General features: G+C 45.2%; 1 protein-coding gene across 1 annotated transcript in view; it reads left to right on the top strand.

Annotated features, from left to right (window-relative positions):
• Positions 1-7,930: 7,930 nt before the first annotated feature.
• The window catches only part of LOC147190258 (carbonic anhydrase-related protein 10), a 64,426-nt gene continuing 46,036 nt past the window's right edge, over positions 7,931-26,320 (top strand). Inside the window, exons 1-2 of the mRNA XM_086138424.1 lie at positions 7,931-8,398; positions 19,120-19,194. Of these exons, the coding sequence (XP_085994550.1) occupies positions 8,338-8,398; positions 19,120-19,194 (136 nt within the window). The 5' untranslated portion in view covers positions 7,931-8,337. The remainder of the gene's footprint in view (positions 8,399-19,119; positions 19,195-26,320) is intronic.

Below are 26,320 nucleotides of genomic sequence, written 5' to 3'. Positions count from 1 at the left end.
CTCGGAGAGGAGGGAAAATTGATCTGAGCTGTTGCACAACTTTCAGACAAAGCTAACACTGTTGATCAATAGACATTGAGCAGGTTGGCCAAAGGAATCAACAGTACAGCGGTACTTCTACTTATGAACGTCTCTTCATACAAAATGTTCAAGTTGCGAAACGCCTCAACAGAAAAATATTGCCTCTTGTTACGAAAGAAATTTTAAGATACAAAGGGTAAAAATACAGTATGGGCCGCTACTCGCAGCTCCGAGTTTCCTGAATGCAACATACTTTGAGCTGCTCTGCAAAAAACACTTCTGAGAGAGAAGGCATTAAACATTACCATAGCGATAAGAGTGTTGCAACCAGATTAGACGCTCCTTGTGTTTATTATTATATTTTGAAAACACCACAGTTTTCATGCAGCTCATACCATATTATTTTGTTGTATTAATCCGCCACACCTTAAATGTCGGTCCCTGAAAATATTGTCTGACTTATACCGGTCCATGGGGCAAAAAAGGTTGGGGACCCCTGCCTTATGATGAATAAAATAAATGGCACTCAGTTTCCCTTGCTCGGACGCGGGTCACCGGGGCCCCCCTCTGGAGCCAGGCCTGGAGGTGGGGCTCGTTGGCGAGCGCCTGGTGTCCGGGCCTACACCCATGGGGCCCGGCCGGGCTCAGCCCGAAGAGGCAATGTGGGTCCCCCTTCTCATGGTCTCACCACCCATGGGAGGGCCAAAGGGGTCGGGTGCAATGTGAGCTGGGCGGCAGCCAAAGGCGGGGATCCTCGGCTGCAGAAGCTAGCTCTTGGGACATGGAATGTCACCTCTCTGGCAGGGAAGGACCCACAGCTGGTGTGTGAGTCAGAGAAGTTCCGACTGGATATAGTCGGACTTGCCTCCACATACAGCTTGGGTTCTGGTACCAGTTCTCTCGAGAGGGGTTGGACTCTCTTCCACTCTGGAGTTGCTCATGGTGAGAGGCGCAGAGCAGGTGTGGGCATGCTCATTGCCCCCCGCCTCAGTGCCTGTACATTGGGGTTCACACCGGTAGACGAGAGGGTTACCTCCCTCCGCCTTTGGGTGGGGGGACGGGTCCTGACTGTTGTTTGTCCATATGCACCAAACAGCAGCTCGGCGTACCCACCCTTTTTGGAGTCCTTGGAGGGTGTGCTGGAGAGTACTCCTGCTGGAGACTCCCTTGTTCTGCTGGGGGACTTCAATGCTCACGTGGGCAATGACAGTGAGACCTGGAGGGGCGTGATTGGGAGGAACGGCCCCCCCCGATCAGAACTCGAGTGGTGTTTTGTTATTGGACTTCTGTGCTCGTCATGGATTGTCCATAACGAACACCTTGTTCAAACATAAGGGTGTCCATATGTGCACTTGGCAACAGGACACCCTAGGCCGCAGTTCGATGATCGACTTTGTGGTTGTATCATCGGATTTGCGGCCGCCTGTTTTGGACACTCGAGTGAAGAGAGGGGCGGAGCTGTCCACTGATCACCACCTGGTGGTGAGTAGGCTCCGATGGTGGGGGAAGATGCCGGTCCGTCCTGGCAGACCCAAACGGATTGTGAGGGTTTGTTGGGAGCGTCTGGCGGAATCCCCTGTCAGAAGGAGTTTCAACTCCCACCTCCGGCAGAGCTTTTCCCATGTCCCGGGGGATGCGGGGGACATTGAGTCCGAATGGACCATGTTCCATGCCTCTATTGTTGAGGTGGCCAATCTGAGTTGTGGACGTAAGGTGGTTGGCGCCTGTCGTGGCGGCAACCCCCATACTCGCTGGTGGACACCAGCAGTAAGGGATGCCGTCAAGCTGAAGAAGGAGTCCTATCAGGCCTTTATGGCCTGTGGGACCCCAGAGGCAGCTGACGGGTATCGACTGGCGAAGCAGAACGCAGCTTCGGTGGTCGCCGAGGCAAAAACCCGGGCATGGGAAGAGTTCGGTGAAGCCATGGAAGCCGACTTCCGGACGGCTTCGAGGAAATTCTGGTCCACCATCCGACGTCTCAGGAGGGAGAAGCAGTGCACCACTAACACTGTGTACAGTGGGGATGGGGCGCTGCTGACTTCGACTCGGGACGTTGTGAACCGGTGGGCAGAGTACTTCGAAGACCTCCTAAACTCCACCAACACGCCTTCTTTGGAGGAAGCAGAGTCTGAGGACCCTGAGGTGTTCTCTCCTATCTCTGTGGTTGAAGTCACCGATGTGGTTAAAAAGCTCCTTGGTGGCAAGGCCCCAGGGGTGGATGAGATCCGCCCGGAGTTCCTCAAGGCTCTGGATGTTGTGGGGCTGTCCTGGTTGACTGACACGCCTCTGCAACATCGCGTGGTCGGCGGGGAGAGTGCCTCTGGATTCGCAGACCGGGGTGGTGGTCCCTCTTTTTAAAAAGGGGGACCAGAGGGTGTGTTCCAACTACAGAGGGATCACACTCCTCAGCATCCCTGATAAGGTCTATTCAGGGGTGCTGGAGAGGAGGGTCCGTCAGGAAGTCGAGCCTCAGATTGCGGAAGAGCAGTGTGGTTTTCGATCCGGCCGTGGAACAATGGTTCGAAGGGTTCTCGGGGGTATGTGGGAATTCGCCCAACCGGTCTACATCTGTTTTGCGGACTTGGAGAAGGTGTTCTGAGGGGGGTGCTTCGTGGGTATGGGGTACCGAACCGCCTGATACAGGCTGTTCGGTCACTATACCGCCGATGTCAGAGTTTGGTTCGCTTTGCCAGCAGTAAGTTGGAATCGTTTCCAGTGAGGGTAGGACTCCGCCAAGGCTGCCCTTTGTCGCAGATTCTGTTCATAACCTTTATGGACAACATTTCTAGGCGCAGCCGAAGCGTTAAAGGGGTCAGTTTTGGTATCCTCAGTATTGCATCTCTGCTTTTTGCAGATGATGTGGTACTGTTGGCTCCTTCAAGCAGGGCTCTCCAACTCTCACTGGAGCGTTTCGCAGCTGAGCGTGAAGCGGTTGGGATGAAAATCGGCACCTCCAAATCTGAAACAATGGTCCTCAGTCGGAAAAGGGTGTAGTGCCCCCTCTGGGTCAGGCAGGAGATCTTGCCCCAAGCGGAGGAGTTCAAGTACCTTCGGGTCTTGTTCATGAGTGAGTGCAGGAGGGAGCGAGAGATCGACAGGCGGATCGGTGCAGCGTCCACTGTGATGCGGACGTTGTATCGGTCTGTCGTGCCGTAAAGAAGGAGCTGAGCCAAAGGGCGAAGCTCTCAATTTACCAGTCGATCTATATGTTCCAACCCTCATCTATGGTCACGAGCTATGGGTCGTGACCAAAAGAACGAGATCCCGGATACAAGCGGCCGAAATGAGTTTTCTCCGCAGAGTGTCCAGGCTCTCCCTTAGAGATAAGGTGAGAAGCTCGGTCATCCGGGAGGTGTTCAGAGTAGAGCCGCTTCTCCTCCACATCGAGAGGAGCCAGATGAGGTGGCTTGGGCATCTGATTCGGATGCCTCCTGAACGCCTCCCTGGTGAGGTGTTCCGGGGATGTTCCACTGGGAGGAGACCCCGAGGACGACCCAGGGCACGCTGGAGAGACTATGTCACCCAGCTGGCCTGGGAACGCCTCGGAATCCCCCGGGGAGAGCTGGAAGAAGTAGCTAGAGAGAGGGAAGTCTGGGCTTCCCTGCTGAAGCTGCTGCCCCCGCGACCCGGCCAGTAGAAGATGGATGGATGGATTGACTTGGTTTGACTAGAAATGTCAGTAAAATGTAGGAGATTGGACTGTCTCAGAAGTGTTTATTTACTGTTGTGTGTTGTGTACTATATTCACAAACGAGTAAATCACCAAATATTCTTTAGGTGGGGGCTACAGAATTTATTTTGTGATTTCCTCGCTTGATTTTCTGTTTTGATGCATTGTTTTCAATTTTCGTAGTTTCTTTGAAAGAATCGTTAATTTTTCGGAGGCGGTCATGTATGAATGCCTCTCGTGTCGAACGAAAGAAGAGAAGGCACGGAGACGGACAGGTACGTCTTTACCTGTATTTGTTGAGACTGTGAAAACCATTAATAAAGTGTGCGTTTTAAAAAAACAACACCGCAGCTCTCCTTTTTTCGGAGCTGCAACAAAAAGTTATTTCATAAAGCAGCGACACAGTTCTCTGAACAAACAGCAAGTTATAAGCATGTCTCCAGGAAGGAGCCATCTTGGGGTCAACATATTACCGGAATGATCATACACAAGGTGCACCGGATTTTAAGGCGCGCTGGGAGCTTTTAAGAAAATGGATGACTTTTCGCTGCGCCTTATCGTGCGGAAAATACAGTCACTAATCTAACACGTTAGTTTATCCAGTCAAGTAATCAGAATCTAGTTACTCCACAAATATCACAAAACAGTCCTTTGTGGAATTTATTTTCTACATGCAGACTGTCAATAAATCAAAGAAAAAGAGTTTGCCGTTGAATGACTGCTAAAACCAGTCAATAGCAATCATCTTGCGGAGGAAGAGAAAATTCACTTTCAAAGCGTACTTTTCAAGAAAAATTTGACTTTATGATGCTATTTCGACCAACACTGCTTTGCAAACTGGCTTGCTTTCAAGATATGCGCCTCTGCATTTGCATCTCTGGTGAATACGATGTTCTTTATTTCAAGTTTTTTATGTTGATTTTGTTTTTTATTTTAAGTTTTTATATTGATATGTTCTTTATTCGAAGTTTATATATATACACAATACATTAAAAAACACATTTATTAAAAACAGAAAAAAGTAAATAAAATTACATGTCCTAAGTAGAGTGTTTTTTAAATTGTATGACATACTATCACAACAGTCACACGGTGACTCCTGAGCGAACTCAATTTCCCGCAACACTGATTAGACAAGCAATGTAATGTGATCATCTGCAGCCAGTGATGGCCAAGTGGGCGTGTCATAACTAATTGAGTTCGTTATGACACTAGTTGGTAGTCGGGTGTGTCTTAACCTCCATGGCAGAGGCTCCGTCGAACACCTGAGACCCATTCACCGAACCCCTGGGGTTCGATCGAATCCAGGTTAAAAACCACTGATATATATACACTGTGTGTGTATATATATATATATATATATATATATATATATACACACACTGTTATTAAATTCCTCGTCTCACCCCACCTCGGGTGGTGTCCGTCCCTCATTCAGCTCGGGTCCTCTACCAGAGGCCAGGAAGCTTGAGGGTTCTGCGCAGTATTCTTGCTGTTCCCAGCACTGCACATTTCTGGACTGAGATGTCCGATGTTGTTCCCAGGATCTGTTGCAACCACTCATCTAGTTTGGGGGTCACTGCCCCGAGTGCTCCGACCACCACAGGCACGACTGTCACCTTTACCTTCCAGGCTCTCTCCAGCTCCTCTCTGAGCCCTTGGTATTTCTCAAATTTCTCGTGTTCCTTCTTTCTGATGTTTCCATCACTTGGACCGCTACATCCACTACAACGGCTTTCCTCTGCCCTTTATCTATGATCACGATATCTGGTTGGTTCGCCAGTACCATCTTGTCAGTCTGGATCTGGAAGTCCCACAGGATCTTCGCTCTGTCATTCTCCGCCACCTTCGGAGGTATTTCCCATTTTGACCTTGGGGTTTCCAGTCCATACTCCGCACAGATGTTTCGGTAGACTATGCCAGCCACCTGGTTATGGCGTTCCATGTAGGCTTTCCCTGCCAGCATCTTACACCCTGCAGTTATGTGTTGGATCGTCTCAGGTGCCTCTTTGCACAACCTACACCTTGGGTCTTGTCTGGTGTGGTATATCTGGGCCTCAATGGCTCTGGTGCTCAGGGCCTGCTCCTGAGCAGCCAGGATGAGTGCCTCTGTGCTGTCCTTCAGGCCAGCCCTCTCTAGCCACTGATAGGACATCTTGAGATCGGCCACTTCAGTTATGGTCCGGTGGTACATCCCGTCTAGGGGCTTGTCCTCCCATGATGGTCCTTCTTCCAGCGCCTCATCTTCTGTTCCCCATTGTCTGAGACATTCTCTGAGTACGTCATCCGTTGGAGCCTTCTCCTTGATGTGTTCATGGAGCTTGGATGTTTCATCCTGGACAGTGGCTCTCACACTCACTAGTCCTCGGCCTCCTTCCTTTCGGCTTGCGTACAGTCTCAGGGTGCTGGATTTGGGATGGAACCCTCCATGCATGGTTAGGAGCTTTTGGGTCTTAACGTCCGTGGTCTGAATCTCTTCCTTTGGCCACCTTATTATTCCTGCAGGGTATCTGATCACTGGCAGGGCATAGCTGTTTATTGCCCGGGTCTTATTCTTGCCATTGAGCTGGCTTCTTAGGACTTGCCTCACTCGCTGGAGGTATTTGGCCGTAGCCGCTTTCCTTGTTGCCACTTCGAGGTTGCCATTGGCTTGTGGTATACCGAGGTACTTGTAGCTGTCCTCAATGTCTGCTATTGTTCCTTCAGGGAGTGAGACCCCTTCAGTGCGGACTACCTTTCCTCTCTTAGTCACCATCCGACTACATTTCTCAAGCCCGAATGACATCTCGATGTCGCTGCTGTAGATCCTGGTTGTGTGGATCAGGGAGTCTATGTCCCTTTCGCTCTTAGCATACAGCTTTATGTCATCCATGTAGAGGAAGTGACTGATTGTAGCTCCATTTCTGAGGCGGTATCCATAGCCATATATACTGTGTGTGTGTGTGTGTATATATATATATATATATATAAGGGCGGCCCGGTAGTCCAGTGGTTAGCACGTCGACTTCACAGTGCGGGCTCCCTGTGTGGAGTTTGCATGTTCTCCCCGGGCCTGCATGGGTTTTTCTCCGGGTACTCCGGTTTCCTCCCACGTTCCAAAGACATGAATGGCAGGCTGATTGAAGTCACTAAATTGTCCCTAGGTGTGAGTGTGAGTGCGCATGGTTGTTTGTCTGTGTGTGCCCTGGCATTGGCTGGCAACCGGTTCAGGGTGTCCCCCGCTTACTGCCCGAAGACGGCTGGGATAGGCTCCAGCACCCCCCGCGACCCTAGTGAGGATTAAGCGGTTCGGAGAATGAATGAATTAATGAATGAATATATATATATATATATACATATATATTTTTCTTTTACTTTTCTGCCTGCTCCACACTCCTGTCGGGTCGTTGGCGGTAATGCACCATAAATTTGTTTACCAAATGCCAAATATATTTTACAAGATCAAGAACAAAACATGTTGTGGGTTTGTTAGATGAAGATTAAACTGTTCTGGACCTGTGCCTGTTAATTTTTTTGCTTTGCTTCCACTCATGAAACGTAATAGATATTTTTCACAAGTCTGGAAGTTTTTTTTTGGTTTTTTAAAAATCTTTTGACAAAAAAAAACAAGGTCAATCTTTTCCTCCTTTGGGCATTGAGATCATATTTTAAATGAAACACCAGCAACTGATGAAATGTTATTTTCACAAGCTAATGTTTGGTTTACAGCATGCATGTCCATCTTATTTTCATTTTGTTGACCTGCAATGATTTGAGATCTACAGCAGAAATCACTATTGAGTGACCACCAGTGTTAACAAGGTTTGTGTCAATACACTCTTTGAGGTATCATCAACCCATCACGATTTGTACCTCCTTCTGCGTCGAACGTGCAATTAGAGTGATGAGACGCACCCATTGTAAACTCGTCCTCACCGAGCTCAGGCTCGTTCTCGTCGTTTTGTATCTCTGCTTGCGCACATATCCGTTGCATCGCGTTACACTGCATCCTGCTGTTTTGTCATGCATGTTGGGTGACGGCGCCATCGATGTTGCTGTCTGTTATTCAACTTGGCTTTCTAAGGTCGTCAGAAAATTACTAAGATACATCCCCGAACGCATTTATTCAAATTAATTTTCCCACTTAGTTGCGATGGACGTCGTGCTGTCCATCTGTCGGTGCCGCTCAAATGTACGTGAAACAGCTTTTATTTTGACAACGCCAATAGGAAGTGAATGGGTCGCCTATCCATACTTGACGTTGGGGATTTGCTACAGGGAAGACTCATGAGAGACAAATATTGTCATTACAATAGACTTTTGAGACCTCTCCAAATAACCTGATCCTCCCACCGTTGCGTTTTTTTCTGCCTTCACATCTTTTACCGAATAGGGTGACATAAACACAACACGGCCGTGTTCAATTGGCAGCAGCTGGATGGATGTGCTGAGGAAACCATGAACAGTGGATCCGTGTTTTTTTTTTTGCTTGGAATTTCCTCCTCGCTTTGGTGATTATTTAATACCGACAATGCGTCAGGTTTATCACGGCTTTTGATGACCCACTTGATGATGCGGAATATATTGTATGGGATTTACGGCACGATTCAGCCTCGGAGGAAAGAACGTCTGGGATCTTTCTAGTGAACGTGTAATGAAGATAAAAGATGGACATATTCGGGGGATTATTAATTATTTTCCCTGCCAGTTTTATTGCCTGCATAACAGGTGAGTCATTCATGTGTTCGTGGCTCTCGTGCTCCTGATCTTCATCATGATATGAACATCCTTCTATTAAAAAAAATGATGGACTATAATTATGAGTGAAGGGGGGGGGGGGGTTATTTATCGAAATATCAAAATATCTGCATAGCAATATACATAATAAATAACGGAGGGTAATATCCCATTTGTATTAAATAAGGTCTGCACATCAATTGTGAAGAATTTCCTGCAATGTCTGCCTGTGTGCATTGGGACTGGCCTGACCGCAGTTCAAATCTGTTGGCGCTAAACCTCAGCCTGGGCTCAGATGATAATGGGGACGAGGGTGTTGTAATATCCCCCCAACCCCACCCCATCCGTCGCCCCCATTTTCGCCGGTGTTGGCAGGGTAGTACTACGCAGCAGTAGTATCGTGTCCGGATCAGCAAATGGGATAAAAAAAAAAAAACATATCTAGCTATATTAACAGAGGAATAACTACACACAGCCTGTCTCGTCTGACAGTGTGGATTAGATGTGAGAGAACTTAAAATATATTAAGCAACCAAGAATCAAAGTACCCTTGATGTAATATCCAGTATACATGCAATACACCATTTGAAGACCACATAGCTTTTGTCATGTTCCTGTTCTTGGACTTGCCAGCAGGTGGCAGACTGAGCGGACTTGATGGTTGCACACCTGCTGCCAATCTTGCAATTTAGGAACTCTCTAAGGACCCACAAACGGTCAGTGGGTTGTCGGAGTATTGTTTTGCCTTGCTGCTTTCCTTGCTCATAGACCTTTGTATGGACCTCGTCGTTTTTGCTAATGATCTCTCGATACCATTGGTTTAGTAAGTATGTTTTTTGTTTTTGACAAACGCCTCATGAGGCATGCCAACACACTGTGTTGATACTGTGCTGATACTGTGTCGCTGACCACTGCCACCTGCTGGACCTTCAAAATCCCTGCACCCAACCAACTCGACAGACTGAACTGACTGATTTGATGATGAAGTGTATACAAAATCATTCACATCCATGCATTCATATTGTATCATTCAATTTTTGTTTATTGTTTATTGAACATAAAATATACAATACAGTAATACACTGGCAAAAAGTGAAGTTAGATATAAAAAAGAAGAAGAAAATAGTCATCATCGCAATTACTGTATATGTTCAAAGGAGTAGTAAGAAGTAAAAAACCTTATCTAGTCCTACCCCTTGTTATATAATATATGAATTTATCATTTTTCAATACAGAAATGAAAAGGAAAAGTCTACATATCAACAATGCTTTTACCTGTACTTATTTATTTTTACAACTTTCGGTTTGTATATACATGCTCATTCGAGCACATTTATGATGATTTTCTCAAATATTTTCTCATTCGTAATGGTTACAGCATTTCATTAATATAATTAATAAGTTTATTAATGTAATTCTGATGTATAACTATATTTTATAAATGTATCAATTTTTATCAGCTTAATTCTGATTTGTGTAGTTTTCTTGTACTACTCTTGAATTTGTTTTTTAACTCAGCAAGCGAGTTACTGTGTTTCAATAATGTGAAAATCATGTGAATGAGGATGCTTGTGGGCTTTGTCTTCACACATTTTTATTTAGAAAAATAAGATGCTCAGTGTTTTAAATTTCAGTCTGTTGCGTTTTTTACATGCAATTTCCCCTGCTGTGGAGAAAACACGTACAAAGGAACTCCTTTGCGAGGTGGGAGAGGTTTGGGAAAGAAGTGTGTTGGTCCTTCCAGTACAACAGCGAGTCTTGGTCACGTGCAATATTCCCCTGTGCCAGGTATCGCTGGACCTTAGATATTGCATCTGCTGTTGCACCTCTTCCCAGTCTCCCCACCTCATCATCCAGATGCTGCCACAGGCCACCTGAAAAACAAAACCCAACAAATTGGCATTTAGAACAGTTTCCAATAACAAACTAGTAATTTGAGTAACATGCCTGATGTAGTTGCAGAGGGCTGCGATGATGATCCGGGCTGGGCCTCGATTGTGCGCCCGATGACACGCACACACTCAGACCGCAGTCTGGATAGGGCCTCCGTGCACCTGGAGGAACTGCGGAATCCAAGTGATTTGAATCTGGGGTCTAGAAGTGTTGCTAAGGTTAACACACTCAGACTCCAAACTGGAAGCAGTGTCTGTGACTCAACGCAGGTGGTTTTTCACTGATTGCCAATCAGTGATTGCCAATTAATCATCAACATAGCAACCGTGAAAAGATAAGAGAATGGCTGTATACCTGGCGTAATCCTGGGTGTATCGGGAACTTCATTCTCATGCTTTGCCCAATAATGCCTCAGCATGGTGGAGGTGCTTTTGTTGGCATATGATAATTCGACCTGGCAAATTTGACATTTCACCTGCAATAAAATGTGAATAGTAACTAAGAGTTACCTTGAAATGAATTTGAATTAGAATGGTACAACACATGTCAATAATCTGAGAGGCACTTGGTGAGAGAAGGAGATTTGAAATACCCTATTATCCAGGAGATCAAAATGGTGATAATTTGCGTTTCTGCTGCATAATAGGCAAGGCACGAAGTTCGTGCCACGAACTTCGACAAGCGAGCGAGCGAGAGTGATGTCTGGCTTGTTTCGGCAGGCGGCATTATGTCGCCAGACACACTTCCTTATAAACACTGTGTGGCAGGCTTTTGCTGCGTCTACGCCCCCTGCACTGAGTGACGCAATCTGGACTCAGTCCAGACTGTGTCGATGCAGTTCACGTGTCAGTCACGTGATGTAATGAAGCAGCACACGCACCGACACGTGGATTGCTCTGTGAGCCCGACACATGTGTCGACGCATCAGTGTCGCTGGACCCATCACTATTTCTTGTGAATTGGCTTTTGCGTGTGTGTATTTGATACTTTGTTTTTCGTTTGTAGTCTCAGGTTTGTTTTCCTTCCTTGCTTTTTGTGCAAGTGCTTTTAGGTTTTGTGCTCCCTGGTCCTTGTTTTGACCAGCGCTTTATGTTACTATTTTGTCGGTGCGATTTTTGTACACATTTTTGTTATGGAGTCCTTGTCTGGAGTCGACAATTTTTGGGATCCAAAACATTATTCGGTTCAACCGAAACGTAACAGATTCACACCCCCACTTGCTGTCACATCATCTTGACCACACAAAACACATTTGGAAACCCTTTTTTTTCTTTTAGACAGTGTGCCAATGTAGAAACACATTGTTTTCCAAATTTGAACTTGGCAAATGTATTCAACTTAACCCTTATTGCGAGTTGCGATTGGACAGTCCTCCAAAATAATTTTCCCATCATTAATACGTTGACCTAATAAAGCGATACTTCAGGTCAATATGTTTGCACCTTTGACTTTTTACTATTTTTTTGTTTTTGCGCCAGTGCTTTGATTGTCTTCAAGGCTGTTGAACCTTTTAAGTAGTTTTTCAACATATTTTATCATTTGTAACTTTATTCCAAATCCACACCTTAGTGGTGTTTCGCGTTCATCTTGAATTTTGCTGTCATTTCCTATATGCCCATCAATAGTTTTTCATTGCTTACAGCGATTTTCAAGGATCATTTTTTCACCACTGCTCGCTTTTGTGGAAACACAACCATCAGCTGGGTTTTGCACAAAATTTGTTTTTGTTAAACATTCATGAATAATTTTGTTCCTATTTATGCTGGACTGTTTCACTCCGTAAAGTGACGACTGTGACTTCCACGCCATTCATCCTCTTGTGCTGGATTTTACTTCACAGCCCTCTGTCTTCAATGTGAAGGGTGAAAATGCCTCATCATCATCTTCAGTTCCGCCCTTTGCAACATAATGTGCTTTGTATTCGTCACATCCTTCAGTATGGCTTCGAAGGCCATACAGTGAACCCTCATTTATCGCAGGTGTTACATTCCAAAAACCACAACAGGAGAAATCTGTGAAATAGTCAGCTTTTATTTTTATTTTACAAATGTTAAATAAAATACATCAATAAATACAAATATAAATGTTGGTGGCCTGGGGTCGACACTTTAGCACATCCGCCTCACAGTGCAGAGGTGCAGGGTTCGATACTGGCCCCGGCCTTCCTGTGTGGAGTTTGCATGTTCACCCCGTGCCTGCGTGGGTTTTCTCTGGGTACTCTAGTCTCCTCCCACATTCCATAAAAATGCATGGCAGGTTAATGGAACATTCTAAATTGTCCCTTGGTGCGATAGTGAGTGCGGATGGTTACTTGTCTCTGTGTGCCATCTTAGCACCCTCCAACCAGAGAGCAATGGCCAGCAGCTCTCTATTCCCAACATCGTAAGAGAATATACAGGGCTCCGGGTGCGTTCAAACATCCGACCCCACCCATTTGCCCATACTTGGGCGTACGATTGCGTGACTTCTGCGATGGCGTCATACTTTGGGAACAAGTCCAGATGTTCCAGATGAGGTCAACCTTCCAGTCCCGCGCCCACGCCCACATTTGGGGATCTGTTGACATCACCTCTCCTGTGACAACATACTTGGTGTTATGCGGCGAAACAGCAGGCCAGGTGAAAAAAGAATAAAAAGGCAATTCAGCCAGGATTCCAGAAGGAGATTTTCCAGTTTTCTTTATTTTCAGGAGGGACAGTTGACCAGTTTTGAGCAGCCCACGTGTAGCACTGCTCTCCAAGTTGTCCGGCCCGCAGTGACTTCCTCATTCCTCTTATAAAGGGAGTTCACTCGAGCTTCAGGCCAATCAGGTCCAAGCAACAATTGGCCACTCCCAGGTGGTTGCAATTACCTCATCTGAAATAATTAGCATTCTACAAAGTACAACAGTTTTGGATGGAAAGAAATGTGCACTTTTCTTCCATCCAAAATCCACAAAAAAAGAGAATTTTTAATATATGTCTTTCATCATCATGACACTTGGGAAACTAGTACGTACATGTCCCAGATCAGGTCAGCATTCCGGTCTCGACCCTTTGCCCATATTTGGCCACCTGATGAAGCCCACCCCACTCTATGATGGAACAAGTCCAGAAACGTTCCGAATGATGTAATTATTATGGTCCCGCCCCTTTACCATATTTGTACAGCAAATGCCGGAACACTTTACCCCACTCTATGACCAAACCCGTCACCCCCCGACCATATTTGGACTTCCAATGACGAAGTACTTGCGGTTGTAATACGACAATACCCCGCCCTCCTTAGTACAAATCTGGGCATGTTCAGTCGGAACAAGACCCGCCCCATTCTACGGGTTACGCACATGAGCTCGGTACAACGTAGTATTGCAGGAGTAAAAAAAAGTATATTTCTCATTTCAGTTCTTCAAAAAATGCGTCTGCTTGTTCAAAGCAGGTGTGTGCGTCCTTGCTTTAACTGATAAGCGTGTATGCAATCCTCCTTAAGCGTGTGCACACTGTGTTTAACTGATGAGGAGTTTTCACAGTTTTCCATTGTTCGCAAGGACGTTTGCTTTCAGCCTGTTTCATTTGTGGTCCATTGCTTATGTGCACTTGTGAAATACTGTATTAAAAAACGGTTTCAGGCTTTTCTGACAACTTTTCAGCTGGATTCATTCAATGTGCTCGGTGCTGTACGTTAAAATGTAAAAAAGGACACTTTCAGTCGTCATTAGTTTTGGATTTTTTTTTTGGAGCATGTGCAGGGGATTTAGTCTGGACTTTCTTCTTTATGGTGAAAGAAATAATAAACACAAATTCTGATGCCTCACTCCCGTCATATAGTATTTCATAAACTCAAGATGTTTTTTGATGTCGGAGTTTGGTTCGTATTGCCAGCAGTAAGTTGGATTCGTTTCCAGCGAGGGTTGGACTCTGCCAAGGCTACGCTTTGTCATCAGTTCTGTTCATAATCTAAATGGGCAGGATTTCGAAATGCACTTCAGGCGTTGAGGGCGTCCGCTGCGGTGCACTCAGTGTTGCACCTCTGCTTTTTGGAGATGATGTGCTACTAATGGTTTTTTGAAGCCGTGATCAGCACCTCCAAATCTGAAACCATGGTCCTCAGTAGGAAAAGGGTAGTGTGCCCCCTCCAGATCGGGCAGAATTATCTTGGGGTCTTGCTCGCGAGTGAGGGTAGGATGCAGTGTGAGATCGACAGGCCGTTCGGTGAAGCGTCTGCTGTGATGCAGGCTCTGTATCGGTCTGTCGTGGTGAAGATTTACTGGTCGATCTACGGCCCCAGAAAGTTTTAACAAAGCAGCCCCAGTTGTACTTTAGATTGAGGCAAAGTTTGAGGGATATTTAACAGCCTAAAAATATTTCTTGCCAAATCTAACAGGAAGGCCACAGTTTTAAATTTTCTTTTATATTTTTCCCCATTTTTTGCCTTTAAGAGAGTTCGCATTTTAAAGAAATCCTCCTCTTTAAACTGTGGATATATCATTTCAAGATAATCTGCATGAAAAGTCAAAGCAAAGCTTTTTATTTCATTGAATGTTGTTACCATGGTGATGTACTGTTTAGAAAAAGGCTCAATAGCACCCTTTATATCGACTGTATTTTACCCAGTTCTGTTTTACCTATGTCTCAGAGAATTGGCAGGCATAATGAACAGTCCGTGCCCTGCAAAAACAAAATTGTCTGGAAGCCATACCCCGAACCTAACGGGAAAATCAGTTTTTGATACCCTTTCAAAATGTGTCATCTTTTGAAGGGTTTACCTGAAGTGTTACAGTGCATCAATGCTGCTGCCATTGCGACACACTTGTTTGACAAGAAAACTGTTGTTTTGGAAGATCAAAAAATGCCTCCCAAAACTCACCAGATATTTTCTTTGAAAGTATTAAAAAATGTGGCGTTTCTTCGCTAGCGGTGAATCCTGGACAAGTCATTTGGTTTGCAAGCTATGCTCATGAATCGATCATATATGCACAGTGCAGCTGCAGATATTGTCTATGAGGGATTATTTCCCATGGGTTTGTGTCTGGTTCCAACCAAACTTAAACAGGAGAAAAAGCCTACAGTAAATACAAGAATAAAATTAATTTAGTAATTTTAACCCTTGTTCACAAAAGACTGTCAAACGGCTTCACGGGCAATGATTGGCAACAGGTAAGGATCCAAACATGCGTGAAAACTTACATAACTTCCACACACATCAGGACTGACCACAAAAAAATGTTAGAGGTTTATTGTGTTATTAAAAATAATCATAATAAATGCCAATGGGCCTGTATTTCAATGTGCCAGTACCCCAATGTGGCCCAGGCTGCGAGGGCCCTTCAGATTGTCAAGAAAACAGAATTTTGAACATCACCAATTACAACAACCCGAATATTATGAATAACAATGAATTGCCACTGTTGGGCATCTCCCAAATCCCTACTTTTCAAGTACACAAAATAACTAATTTGTTAAAATGTCAATGATTGCAATGTAAAATAACTGGCTATGTCGTCATCCTCCCAAACTGTATTTCAAAAGTCTAAGAGTCATGAGTAATGCAAAAAATAAATAATTTTTTTTTTAAAAGGAGTGTATCGACAGTGTAATAAATGGAAATAGTCTGCATGCAAACGTACCTTTGTGGCTGACCGGTTCTTTCTGCACTAAAGCATTGCACTGATCCATGTTTAACAAAATATTGTCAATGTTTTATGTTGTGTGTTCAGTGGTATCATTATTTTATGTTAAGTATTCTGTAATGCGCTTTATTAGAGCTGTTGTGAAAGCACTATATAAATAAAGATGTATTTTATTTCTTTTTTTTTTTTTTATGTCCTGTTTTGCATTATTTCCTTCACCCCAAAAGAAGAAATGCTTACGGCCACATCTCCGGTCAGCTGCCTTGACAATGGAGACATGGAATATGGCCCCCTCAGACTCAACGTCCCCCACCTTCCCTGTGCCTTTGAAAAAGTTCTGCTGGAGGTGGGAGTGGAAACTCCTAATATGAGACTCTGCTAGACCCTCACAATACATTTGGGTCTGTTAGGTCGGACCGGCATCTCCCCCTACCATTAGAGTCAACACACCACCAGGTGATGATCTGTTGAAAGCTCCGCCTCTCTTTTCACATGAGTGTTTAAGATACAAGTTCAATGACACAACCATAAAATCAAGCATCAAACTGCAGTCTAAGGTAGGGTCGTATGGGGAAGCACCAAGGAGACCCAGGCTGTTACTGATGTATGACAGAGTTCAGTGGTGGATCATCTACTGACTTTAGCAACAGTCAGCTTTGTGTCAACAGACACTGGGAGGTGCAATCTTCCTCATTATTTGTGGTGGTGAAGAATTGTTCATTCGGCAGTATGACCTTCAGTCCATCTGGGCAGCAAAAAATGGAGGCGTCTGCTTTGACAAGCAAGTCGTGGTCCAGCATATTAAGGTTCATGACAGTCTTTCGGTGAAGAGGAGGAGTCAGAGCTTGTTGATCATAGTCTGATTGTTCAACAGGCAGATGCAGACGGTGTGGGCATTCCAGTGTCCAATGGTTTACGTCACCACAAATGAAACAGCCAGCTTGGTTCCAAAGACCTCCCCTTCCACGCCCACCTCCCCCCACAGCCATGCTGTCTTTGCCTCGCCTTGTGGGCCTGGAGCTTAGGTGGAGGTGGGGTCAGCCATGGTGGAGCCTGTTTAGAGACGCTGATTCCCATTTGATTAGATTTACCCATTTTCTCCCCTTTTTAAAACTCATTCAGTACCAGGCAATTCTGGACCAAGTCTGAAAAGACTTTTAAAAATGTCTTTGGGAGTGAATGAGTTAAATTTTGCATGCATTACTGGAGACCCTTGGCCTCTTGTAAGTGCAGTAAGTCGTTCTGTAGCTTTAATTGATTATTGAAGTCAAGATGGCGCCCGAGTAGGCAGCCCTCGGCAATTGCTCTCATGAGCCTTGCTTTTTTTGTTGTTTTTGTGTTTGTTTTGTCACTTTGTGTTTGTTGTTACGTCGTGTGGACCTGATGTGGACTTTTTTCAGCATTTTTTGGCCACGACATTCATCAAAGAGGACACTCTGTGCTCGGTGGTTGCGCCTTCTCGGCAGCATGGGTATACCAGCACTGTTTTTGACTGTGAGGAATGTCGGCGCCATTTGACTGTCGTTGCTGGACAGTCCCGGGGCGCTTGTGTCTTGCGCCTGGAATGGGCAGCATTTTTCACAGCCCCGCTTTGTTCAGCGGAGAGATCGGTGCTGTTGAACGATCTGCGGCTGGATGGATGTAAGTCTTGAGGAGCCGACGATGAGAAGAAAGGAGCGTTAGCGCGGAGCGCCGATGCGGATTTGGAACTGGGAGTCGCGGCTTGGAGTTTGAAGCGGATTGCGTGGGACAGGAGAAGTGAACTCATCTCTTTTCGTCAATGGACGCTACAGCTTCGTGTTTGCTTTCAAAACTTAGCTTGTAGCAGACGTGTGCCCATTTTCAGCATGACGTCTCTGATCCACTGGTGAAAGGACACTTTGATCCTCTCCTCTTTCATCTATAACTGCTTCAGACAACAAAGTGTATGCAGAAAATTGGTGAAGATTGCATGACTGTCTGTGTCCTATGTGTTGTGTTGTGTTACTTTTGTTATTTTGACTTCAAAATGGCGCCGCGAGAGTGGCTGCCTTTCCAGCAGCTCCTATATTTTGTTGTTCTACTTCTTCCTTTCATAACTTTGCTGCTGTGAATTGGGAATTTCTCCATTGCGAGACTAATAAAGGTTTTCTTATATTATCTTAATGTTTTCTCAGTCACTTTCTTGGCTTTGATTCGGGATTGCTGCACATAAAATAAGAAATGAGTTCGCCAGTTCGCGTCATCTAAGGTGGGTTCTGGTACCAAGTGCATGTATGGACACCCTTTTGTTTGAACGTGTTCACTATGGACAATCCGTGATGAGCGCAGAAGTCCAACACCACTTGGGTTCTGACCAGGTGGGGCATTCCTCCTAATCACGCCTTCCTAGGCCTCACTGTTATTGGTGGGTATTGAAGTCCACAAGCAAAACAATGGAGTCCCCGCGGGAGTTCTTGCTCACTCCCCAAAGACTCCAAAAAGGGTGGGTAATCGGAACTGTTATTTGATGCATAGGCGCAAACAACAGTTTCAACCCATACTCCCACCCAAAGGAAGAGGAGGGCTACCCTCTTGTCCACTGGGGTGAACCCCAATGTACAGGCACCAAGCTGGGGGACAAAAAGCATGCCCACACCTGATCAACGCCTCTCTTCGTGGACAACTACCGAGGGGAGATGACTGGTACTAGAGCCCAAGCTATGCGTTGAAGCGAGCTCGACTTTGTCTTGTTGGAACTTCTCAACCTCACATACCCAGCTCATCTGTGTCAGGACAAGGAAAAACACCTTCATTATTATGACTCAACCTAGGGGTCTTTCGAGTCTGGTCCCTCTATTTGCCATGGGATACCCTGCCAAAAACCCCAGACAACCTAGCTCCCAAGATCATTGGGACACACAAAACCCCACCACCATGATAAGGTGACGGCTCGTGGGGGAGGGGGGTGGGGTTGTTGTGATCCACAACAAATTGATAATACTGTAAATGCAAGCTGATATAATTTTCCTGATCAAAAAATACATTGTTTTTCCATGAAAATGGGCCATCTTGACCGGATGATCCCTTTTAAATGCTGAAATATCTGAAATAAAAAGATAAATGACTTTGCTCAAGAAAATAACTCCACATTAGCTTGACAGCACTAACTCCCTCGTCAATATGTCTTCGTATTAATCGATTTTGTGCAAGACTGTGCTCTCTAATTTTTGTGTTTGTTCTCATCTCACAGCCCAGCACAATCCACTAAAAGTTCATGAAGGCTGGTGGGCATATAAGGAGGTGGTACAGGGAAGCTTTGTTCCAGGTAAGATTCAAATAAGTAAAACATACCCATTCATTCGTCCATTTTGTAATTGCTTACTCCGGGGCCACCCGTGAGCTAAACCACAACGGACTTTGGGCGAGAGGTGTCTTACACCTTAGACTGAGTGCCAGTCAATCACAGGGCACAAATAAATAAGTATTGAGAACTCACATTCACATCTCTGGGCATTCCCCATCCATCAGTGAGAGAAATTATTGTAATTCAGATACTGCTGACATTGGACATTTGCGTTTGTTGTCGTCGTAGTTGATGATTTTCAAAGGGGTGCCACACATTGTGCAATGCTTCCGAACCTGACTTGGGCTGCACCATGACAGAAAATGAGAGATGCTCACTCAATTTGATTTGATGTATGGGCGCGGTGTAAGTTGAACTATCTGAGCCTGTATTGAGTACTGAGGCTTCCCATACTCGACGTTGGACTACACTGCTTTTTTTTAAACCCTGTGTCAATCAAGGAAGTTACGTAATGGTTCAGAAAGAGGAGGTGGGAAGTAAATAAGGGAAAGTGTGTATTTATTGAAAGGTGGGGCTCGCTAACATTCACTTAAATGTGCCCTGTACAGGATGTACCACTCATTTACATTTTTACCACATGCTTTGCTATTTCAGCCACATGTATGACATGATAAATATGGTTAATAGCAGATGAAAAAGTTGCCTTCATCACATCAATTTTATTTTTCTATAAGCCACAGCATGTGAAGTGAATCAGCTCAGGTGGTCATAATGACCTCCATAAGAGTGGGAGGAACCAATCAATCTGGAGGCCACACCCAGAGCAGCAAGTGCCCATTCTAGAAGATCCAAAATATCTTAAAATATTTAGAAAGACGATACATATATTGTATATGGATACACCCAGTCTTATACATTTACATACAATGACTATGTACAAATGTAATACAATCGACATAACCAATGACACCAACCATTTCAGGTCAAAGTCAATATTAGTCCATGACGAGTTAAGGTCTTAAAATGTGGATCCAGTGCTATCTTCTCGATAGGATAATTGGTAACTGATGATGTATTATGAGATATGGTGCCTCTGATGGGAATTTTATTTTTTACCTCTAAGAGGATTTGTAAAGCTGTCACAGCGATAGGTATAGATACATTGACTGTAACTGCCACAACAGAATGTACCCATCTTATCTCTGAGATTCCTTTCTCATTTGTACACTACCAAAGGGTGCTCCTCAAAAATGTCATTGAAACGTGCGACAGATTGTAAAATAAGGCAATGATTAATGATAATGTTCTTCAATTTTTCAGTGCCTTTTGAATAGACTGTCAAGAACATTGTACAATTGCTTGGCTTTATAATTGGGTTAGCCCTCAGAAGATCCAACCTCGATTTGCATTTTATTTTGTTGACATCATCATTTGGAATAAATTTTCTATAGCCCCTTTGTTCAAAATTCATCCTCATTGTGTTAAAATCGCTATCAAAGTCTTCATTTTATTTGCACATATCCTTTTTACCCCTCAAAACTGACTCTATGGAAAACTGTTTTTCAGTGGTACGGGGTAATTTAAATCAGCTGTAAGAAATACAAGCTGTACGTTTCTTGTACAAATCTGTGTACAGCCAATTCTGCTTTTATTTGATCCAAAGTTCCAAAAGGTTTATTAATCTTTGATGATAGTCTGTGGAAAATGATAAAACTGCGGCCAAGGGTGTCCTGGTGCCAAGTGCACATATGGATAGTCATATGTAGTTGTGGCATCGGGTTTAGGGCAGCATGTTTTGGACACTCGGGTGAAGAGAGAGGCAGATGCAAGCGGCCAAAATGAGTTTTCTCTGCAGGGTGTCTGGGCTCTCCCTTAGAGATAAGGTGAGAAGCTTGACCATCTGGGAGGGACTCTGAGTCGAGGCGCTTCTCCTCGACATCAAGAGGAGTCAAAGGAGGTGGCTCGGGCATTTGATTAGGATGCCTCCTGGACGCCTCCCTGGTGAGGTTTTCAGGGCATGTCCCACCGGCAGGAGGCCTTGGGGACGACCCAGGGCACGCTGGAGAGACTACGTCTCACAGCTTGCCGGGGAATGCCTCAGGATCCCCCGGGAAGAGCTGGAACAAGTGGCTGGGGAGAGGGAAGTCTTGGCTTCCCTGCTAAAGCCGTTGCTCCTGTGACCCGATCCCGGATAAGTGGTAGAAAATCGATGGATGGATGGATGGGTGAAGAGAGGGGCGCAGCTGTCAAATGATCAACACCTGGTGGTGTGTTGGCTCCAATGATGGGGGAAGATGCCAGTCCGACCTGGCAAAGCCAAACAGATTGTGAGGGTTTGCTGTGAATGTCTGGCAGAATCCCGTCAGAAAGAGTTTCCCACACCCAGCAGAACTTTGCCCACGTAATTAGGGAGGGAGGGGACATTGAGTCCAAGTGGACCTTGTTCCATGCCTCCATTGTTGAAGCAGCTGTGGCCGAAAGGTGGTCGGTAGTTGTTCTACAAGCAATCCTCATACTCACTGGTGGACTCCGACAGTAAGGGATACTGTCAAGCTGAAGAAACAGTCCTATCGAGCATTTTTGGCCTGTGGGACCCCAGAGGCAGCTGACAGATACCGGCTGGCCAAGTGGAATGCATCTTCGGCGGTCGCCAAGTCAAAAATTGGGGCGTGGGAGCACTTTGGCAAGGATAGTGGAGATGGAGCGCTGCTGACCCAGACTTGGCATGTTGTGAGTCAGTGGGGAGAACACTTTGAAGACTCCCTCAATTCCATTGACACACCTTCCTTTAAGAAAACAGACCCTGGAGACTCTGAGGTGGGCTATCCCATCTTTGGGGTTGAAGTAACTGAGGAAGGTTAAAAAGGTCCTCGGTAGGAAAGCCCCAGGGGTGGATGAGATCTCCCCGGAGTTCCTAAAGGCTCTGGATGTTGTAGAGCTGTCCGACACCCCTCTACAACATCGCATGGACATCCGATACATTGCATCTTGTTTGGCAGACGGGGTGGTGGTCCGTCTTTTCAAAAAGGCGGACCGGACTGTGTGTTCCAATTACAGAAGAGTCACACTCCTCAGCCGCCTTGGTAAGGTCTATTCAGGGGCTTTGGAGGGGAGGGTCCGTTGGAAAGTCGACTCTCAGATTTAGGAGGAGCAGTGTGGGCGGCCCGGTGGTCTACTGGTTAGCACGTCGGTCTTACAGTGCAGAGGTGTAGGGTTCAATTCTGGCTCCGGCCTTCCTGTGTGGAGTTTGCCTGTGTGGGTTTTCTCTGGGTACTCTGGTTTCCTCCCACATTCCAAAATCACGTGTGGCAGGTTAATAGAACACTCTAAATTGTCCCTCGGCATGAGTGTGAGCGCGGCTGGTGGTTTATCTAAGTGTTCCCTGCGATTGGCTGGCAAGCCGTTCAGGTTGTACCCTGCCTACTGCCCAAAGACAGCCAGGATAGGCTCCAACCCACCCCACGACTCTTGTGAGGATAACGCGGATCAGAAAATGGATGGATGGATGGATGGATGGAAGGAGGAGCAGTGTTTTAATCCCGGTGGTGGAACAGTGGGCCAGCCCTACACCTTCGGCAGGGTTCTTGAGGGTGCAGGGGAGACTAAAAAGTCAACATGTGTTTTGTGGACTTGGAAAAGGTGTTCAACCGTGTCCCTCGGGGAGTTCTGTTGCCGGGGTGGTTCGGGAGTATGGAGTACAGAACCCCCTGATAAGGGCAGTTCAAGTATCTTGGGAGTATTGTTCACAAGTGAGGGCAGGAAGGAGGATGAGATTTATAGCGCATCCTTAGCGAAAACTCCACCTGCTGCCACTGGAGGCATAAATTGCAGGCCAAGACAAGAAATAGGTCTCCTGGAGCCATACTCTAAACCAGGAGTGCCCAAGTAGTTGATCGCGGTTGACCTGCAGTCCGCAGACAGGTCCCAGGTCGACAGGGAGGAGTACAAGGAGTAATGGGGGAAAAAACATTTACGTATCTGTGCGTTGCAGTTATTATAAATTTTTGTGTCAGTGTACACTGCATCCTATCAATGTCACGTACACAAAGTATTGAAAACATTTTTTTTAAAGTAGGGCACCCTTAACATACTGAGCATGACCAGCATCACCGTTAAGTTGTTCGTGGTCAGCAGTTTGGAATTGCAGCTAGTGATCAGAGCTGTTGAGTTATATCTATTTTTTATTTATTCGTATTTCAAGTGTGTTTGATCTGCAATTCACCCATGGCATTGTCAAAGAATGGGATTCTGGAGCGCCAGGAGCAGCATTTTAAAACGGTACATGCAAGCTACAATCGTGTGGTTTCTGCACCTAACATGCTCCAAAACGGTGTGCCTGCTTCTCTGTGTCAGGTGTGTCACTAAGGCAGTGCTTCTCAAATAGTGTCCCACCCCCCCGGGGGGGGGGGGGGGGCGAGGTGCCGTGGGGCGCGTTTGACCTTGAGGAACATGCTTTTTATTTTGATTTTTTTTTTACTGTCCTAGAATAAAGTGCAATTGCACCTCCACTACATTAGGGGGCAGTGACACTCTCGTTGGCAGAGTGTACGCAGGGAGCATTCGCTCGTTGTTTTGTTTGCACTGAGCATGCGCGCTTTGCACACAGCTCAGAGTATGAGTATGACGTGCAGACACAAAGTCAAAAGGCAGAGAGAGACAGAGAAAAGAGAAGGTCTCCCGAAAGCTAAGACGAGGAAATATGACGAAGCGTATGTCGCACTTGGCTTCACTGTGACTACGGTGGGAGACGAGGAAAGACCAGTGTACCTTCTGTGCCTAAAAATGTTGGCAGCGGACAGCATGAAGCCAAATAAATTAAGGTGTCACTTAACACAGACATTTCACCCCAATCACGCTGATCAGCCGCTTGAGTTTTTTTCAGCGAAAACATGCCGAATATTGCCAACAATCATCCCGCTTTGTGACTGCTACTCGTAGCCATTAATCCAGACATCATCTTTGATTAAAAAAAAAATCAGCACAAATTATTTTATATATTTTTGTTTTGCAGGTGCTCATATTGTGCTCCTGAATTAAAGTTGGTGATCAGTTTGAATTATTTATTGATTTTATGTAATTTTACTTTTCAGAATCGTATGCTTTGACATGGTCAGTCAAAACATGTTAATAGTTTAAGTAAGGATTTGATTTGATTTTTGAATTTCAGATGCACTTAAAATGTTTTCTGTTACAGTTACTAAAGCTATTCTTTGTTGTCCATATTTCTTTCTTTTTTATTCTCTTATACGTTAATAAGGATACAGTGTTATGCAAAGGTGTACTTATAACAATTTTCTAGACAAATATACTATTTATAGTCGCGCGGGGGGGGGGGGGGTAGCGAGATGTTTTCTTCTTCCTGGGGGGGCATGGCAAAAAATAATTGAGAAGCACTGCACTAAGGTAAGCAGTGATTTCCTTTTTACAAAGTCCATCTTGCCTTGTATCAAGTTTATTTTTCTCTCTTTTTCTTCATGTTTGGGTCTATTATGGCTGTTTCTCATCATGGTATTTGTGTGTGTGTGGATATGTGCGTGTGAATGCACGTGCACATGTGCGGTAACGGGTCATTTGCGTGAAGTTGGCTGCTTGAAAAGTAGTTCTTCGGTCAAAAAAGGTCGGGCACCCATCCTCTAAACCCAATAGGAAGTCGACCATTTTTACTTTCTTTTCAAATTTTGCCTCATGTTTTGCTTTTAACTCTTTCAATCCCCAACACACACACACACACACACTCTCGTGTCCTCATCAGTTTGTATGACGATGGATTGAAAGTTGACAGTATTACTTATATGTCCAGATTATTTATCTTGTAGATGTGGACAAATAAATGCGTCTTTTATGTGCAGTGGTCAGACTTGCTCATTGTCATTCTTTATCGGCACTACTGCTGCTGAAAAAACAAAACAAAAAAAAAACACGAAAACAAAAAAACTGACATTTGGTCCAGTCAGCTCTACTAAAACCACTGCTGCCCCTTTCATTTATTCAGTAAATTAGATTCTGAAAAGTCAGGAATAAATGACAGCTCTAAATGTAAGTTGTGTGCGTGCGTGTGTGTGTGTGTGTGTGTGTGTGCTTGCGTGAGTGTGCGCGGGTGTGTGTTTGAGAAACAGCTGAGTAAATGTGGCCAGGTTGTGTGTGTGTGGGAGGGATGAAGAAATGGCGAAATGACACTGTCGCAACAATGACAAAAAAAAAAAAAAGAAAAAGACAGATTGTGCATCTAGCAGCGCAAGAGATCCCCCTTGTGTTGATCTAAAGGTGAATAAAGTTATTCTGCACTCCACACTGCAACAATAAAATATATAATATTTGCAATTATTTATATTTTTACCATTTACTGGCCGTGCATCTAATGGTGGTGGGGATCATTTGGGCTAGCAACCCAAAAAAATCCCCTTCGCAACAACCTCTGGACATGTGAACAGTTGACTTCCTGCAGCTCCTCGGAACCGATAAGCTGTCTCCACTAAAAAGGCCAGACCACAAAGAAAATTCTGGTTCTGCTTGTGCCAAGTCAACCGCAGTGAAACTACAAAGTAGAACGGGATACAAAACAAGGAGATTGTCTTGTTTTGAACAACACAAAAAATTCCTTATGTTGGAGGTTAAATTGAACTATTTTCAAAAATGTCAAATTCCAATGTGCCAGGACCCAACAGTGCTGTAAGGGTCCTTTATTGACGCTCACAGCTATCGTTGTGTTTATCTTTGCATTTTGGCTGCAGAGAGCATTTTTGATGAGCGGGATTTTTGGAGTGTTTTTCATCAGAGCATTAGTAAAAGAGTAAAAGATGAACTGGCATTGCAAGATGAAACTGTCGGGCTGGAGGAGCTGATTAGTCTTGTCATACAACTGGATGACCATAAAGTCCTTTGAACGCCTTTGTGCTGGACCACCTAAAGAACATCAACAGACCCCCGCTGTACCCCCCGTGCACTTTGCCTACCGGGCAAACAGGTCAGTGGATGAGGCAGTAAACATGGGGCTGCACTACACCCTGGAGGACCTCAACGGCACAGGGACCTACGCAAGGATCCTGTTTGTGGACTGTGCGTTCAACACCATCACTCTTCTCCTCCAAGCTCCTCCAGCTCAGTGTTTCTGCTATGATTTGCCAGTGGATCATTAGCTTCCTCACAG

The sequence above is a fragment of the Hippocampus guttulatus genome, chromosome 19, assembly GCF_054856545.1.
Source record: "Hippocampus guttulatus isolate MCC_2025c chromosome 19, RoL_Hgut_1.0, whole genome shotgun sequence".
Classification (NCBI taxonomy): Eukaryota; Metazoa; Chordata; class Actinopteri; order Syngnathiformes; family Syngnathidae; genus Hippocampus; species Hippocampus guttulatus.
Note: the sequence above shows the minus strand (reverse complement) of the source record. Positions and strands in the feature narration are given on the sequence as shown.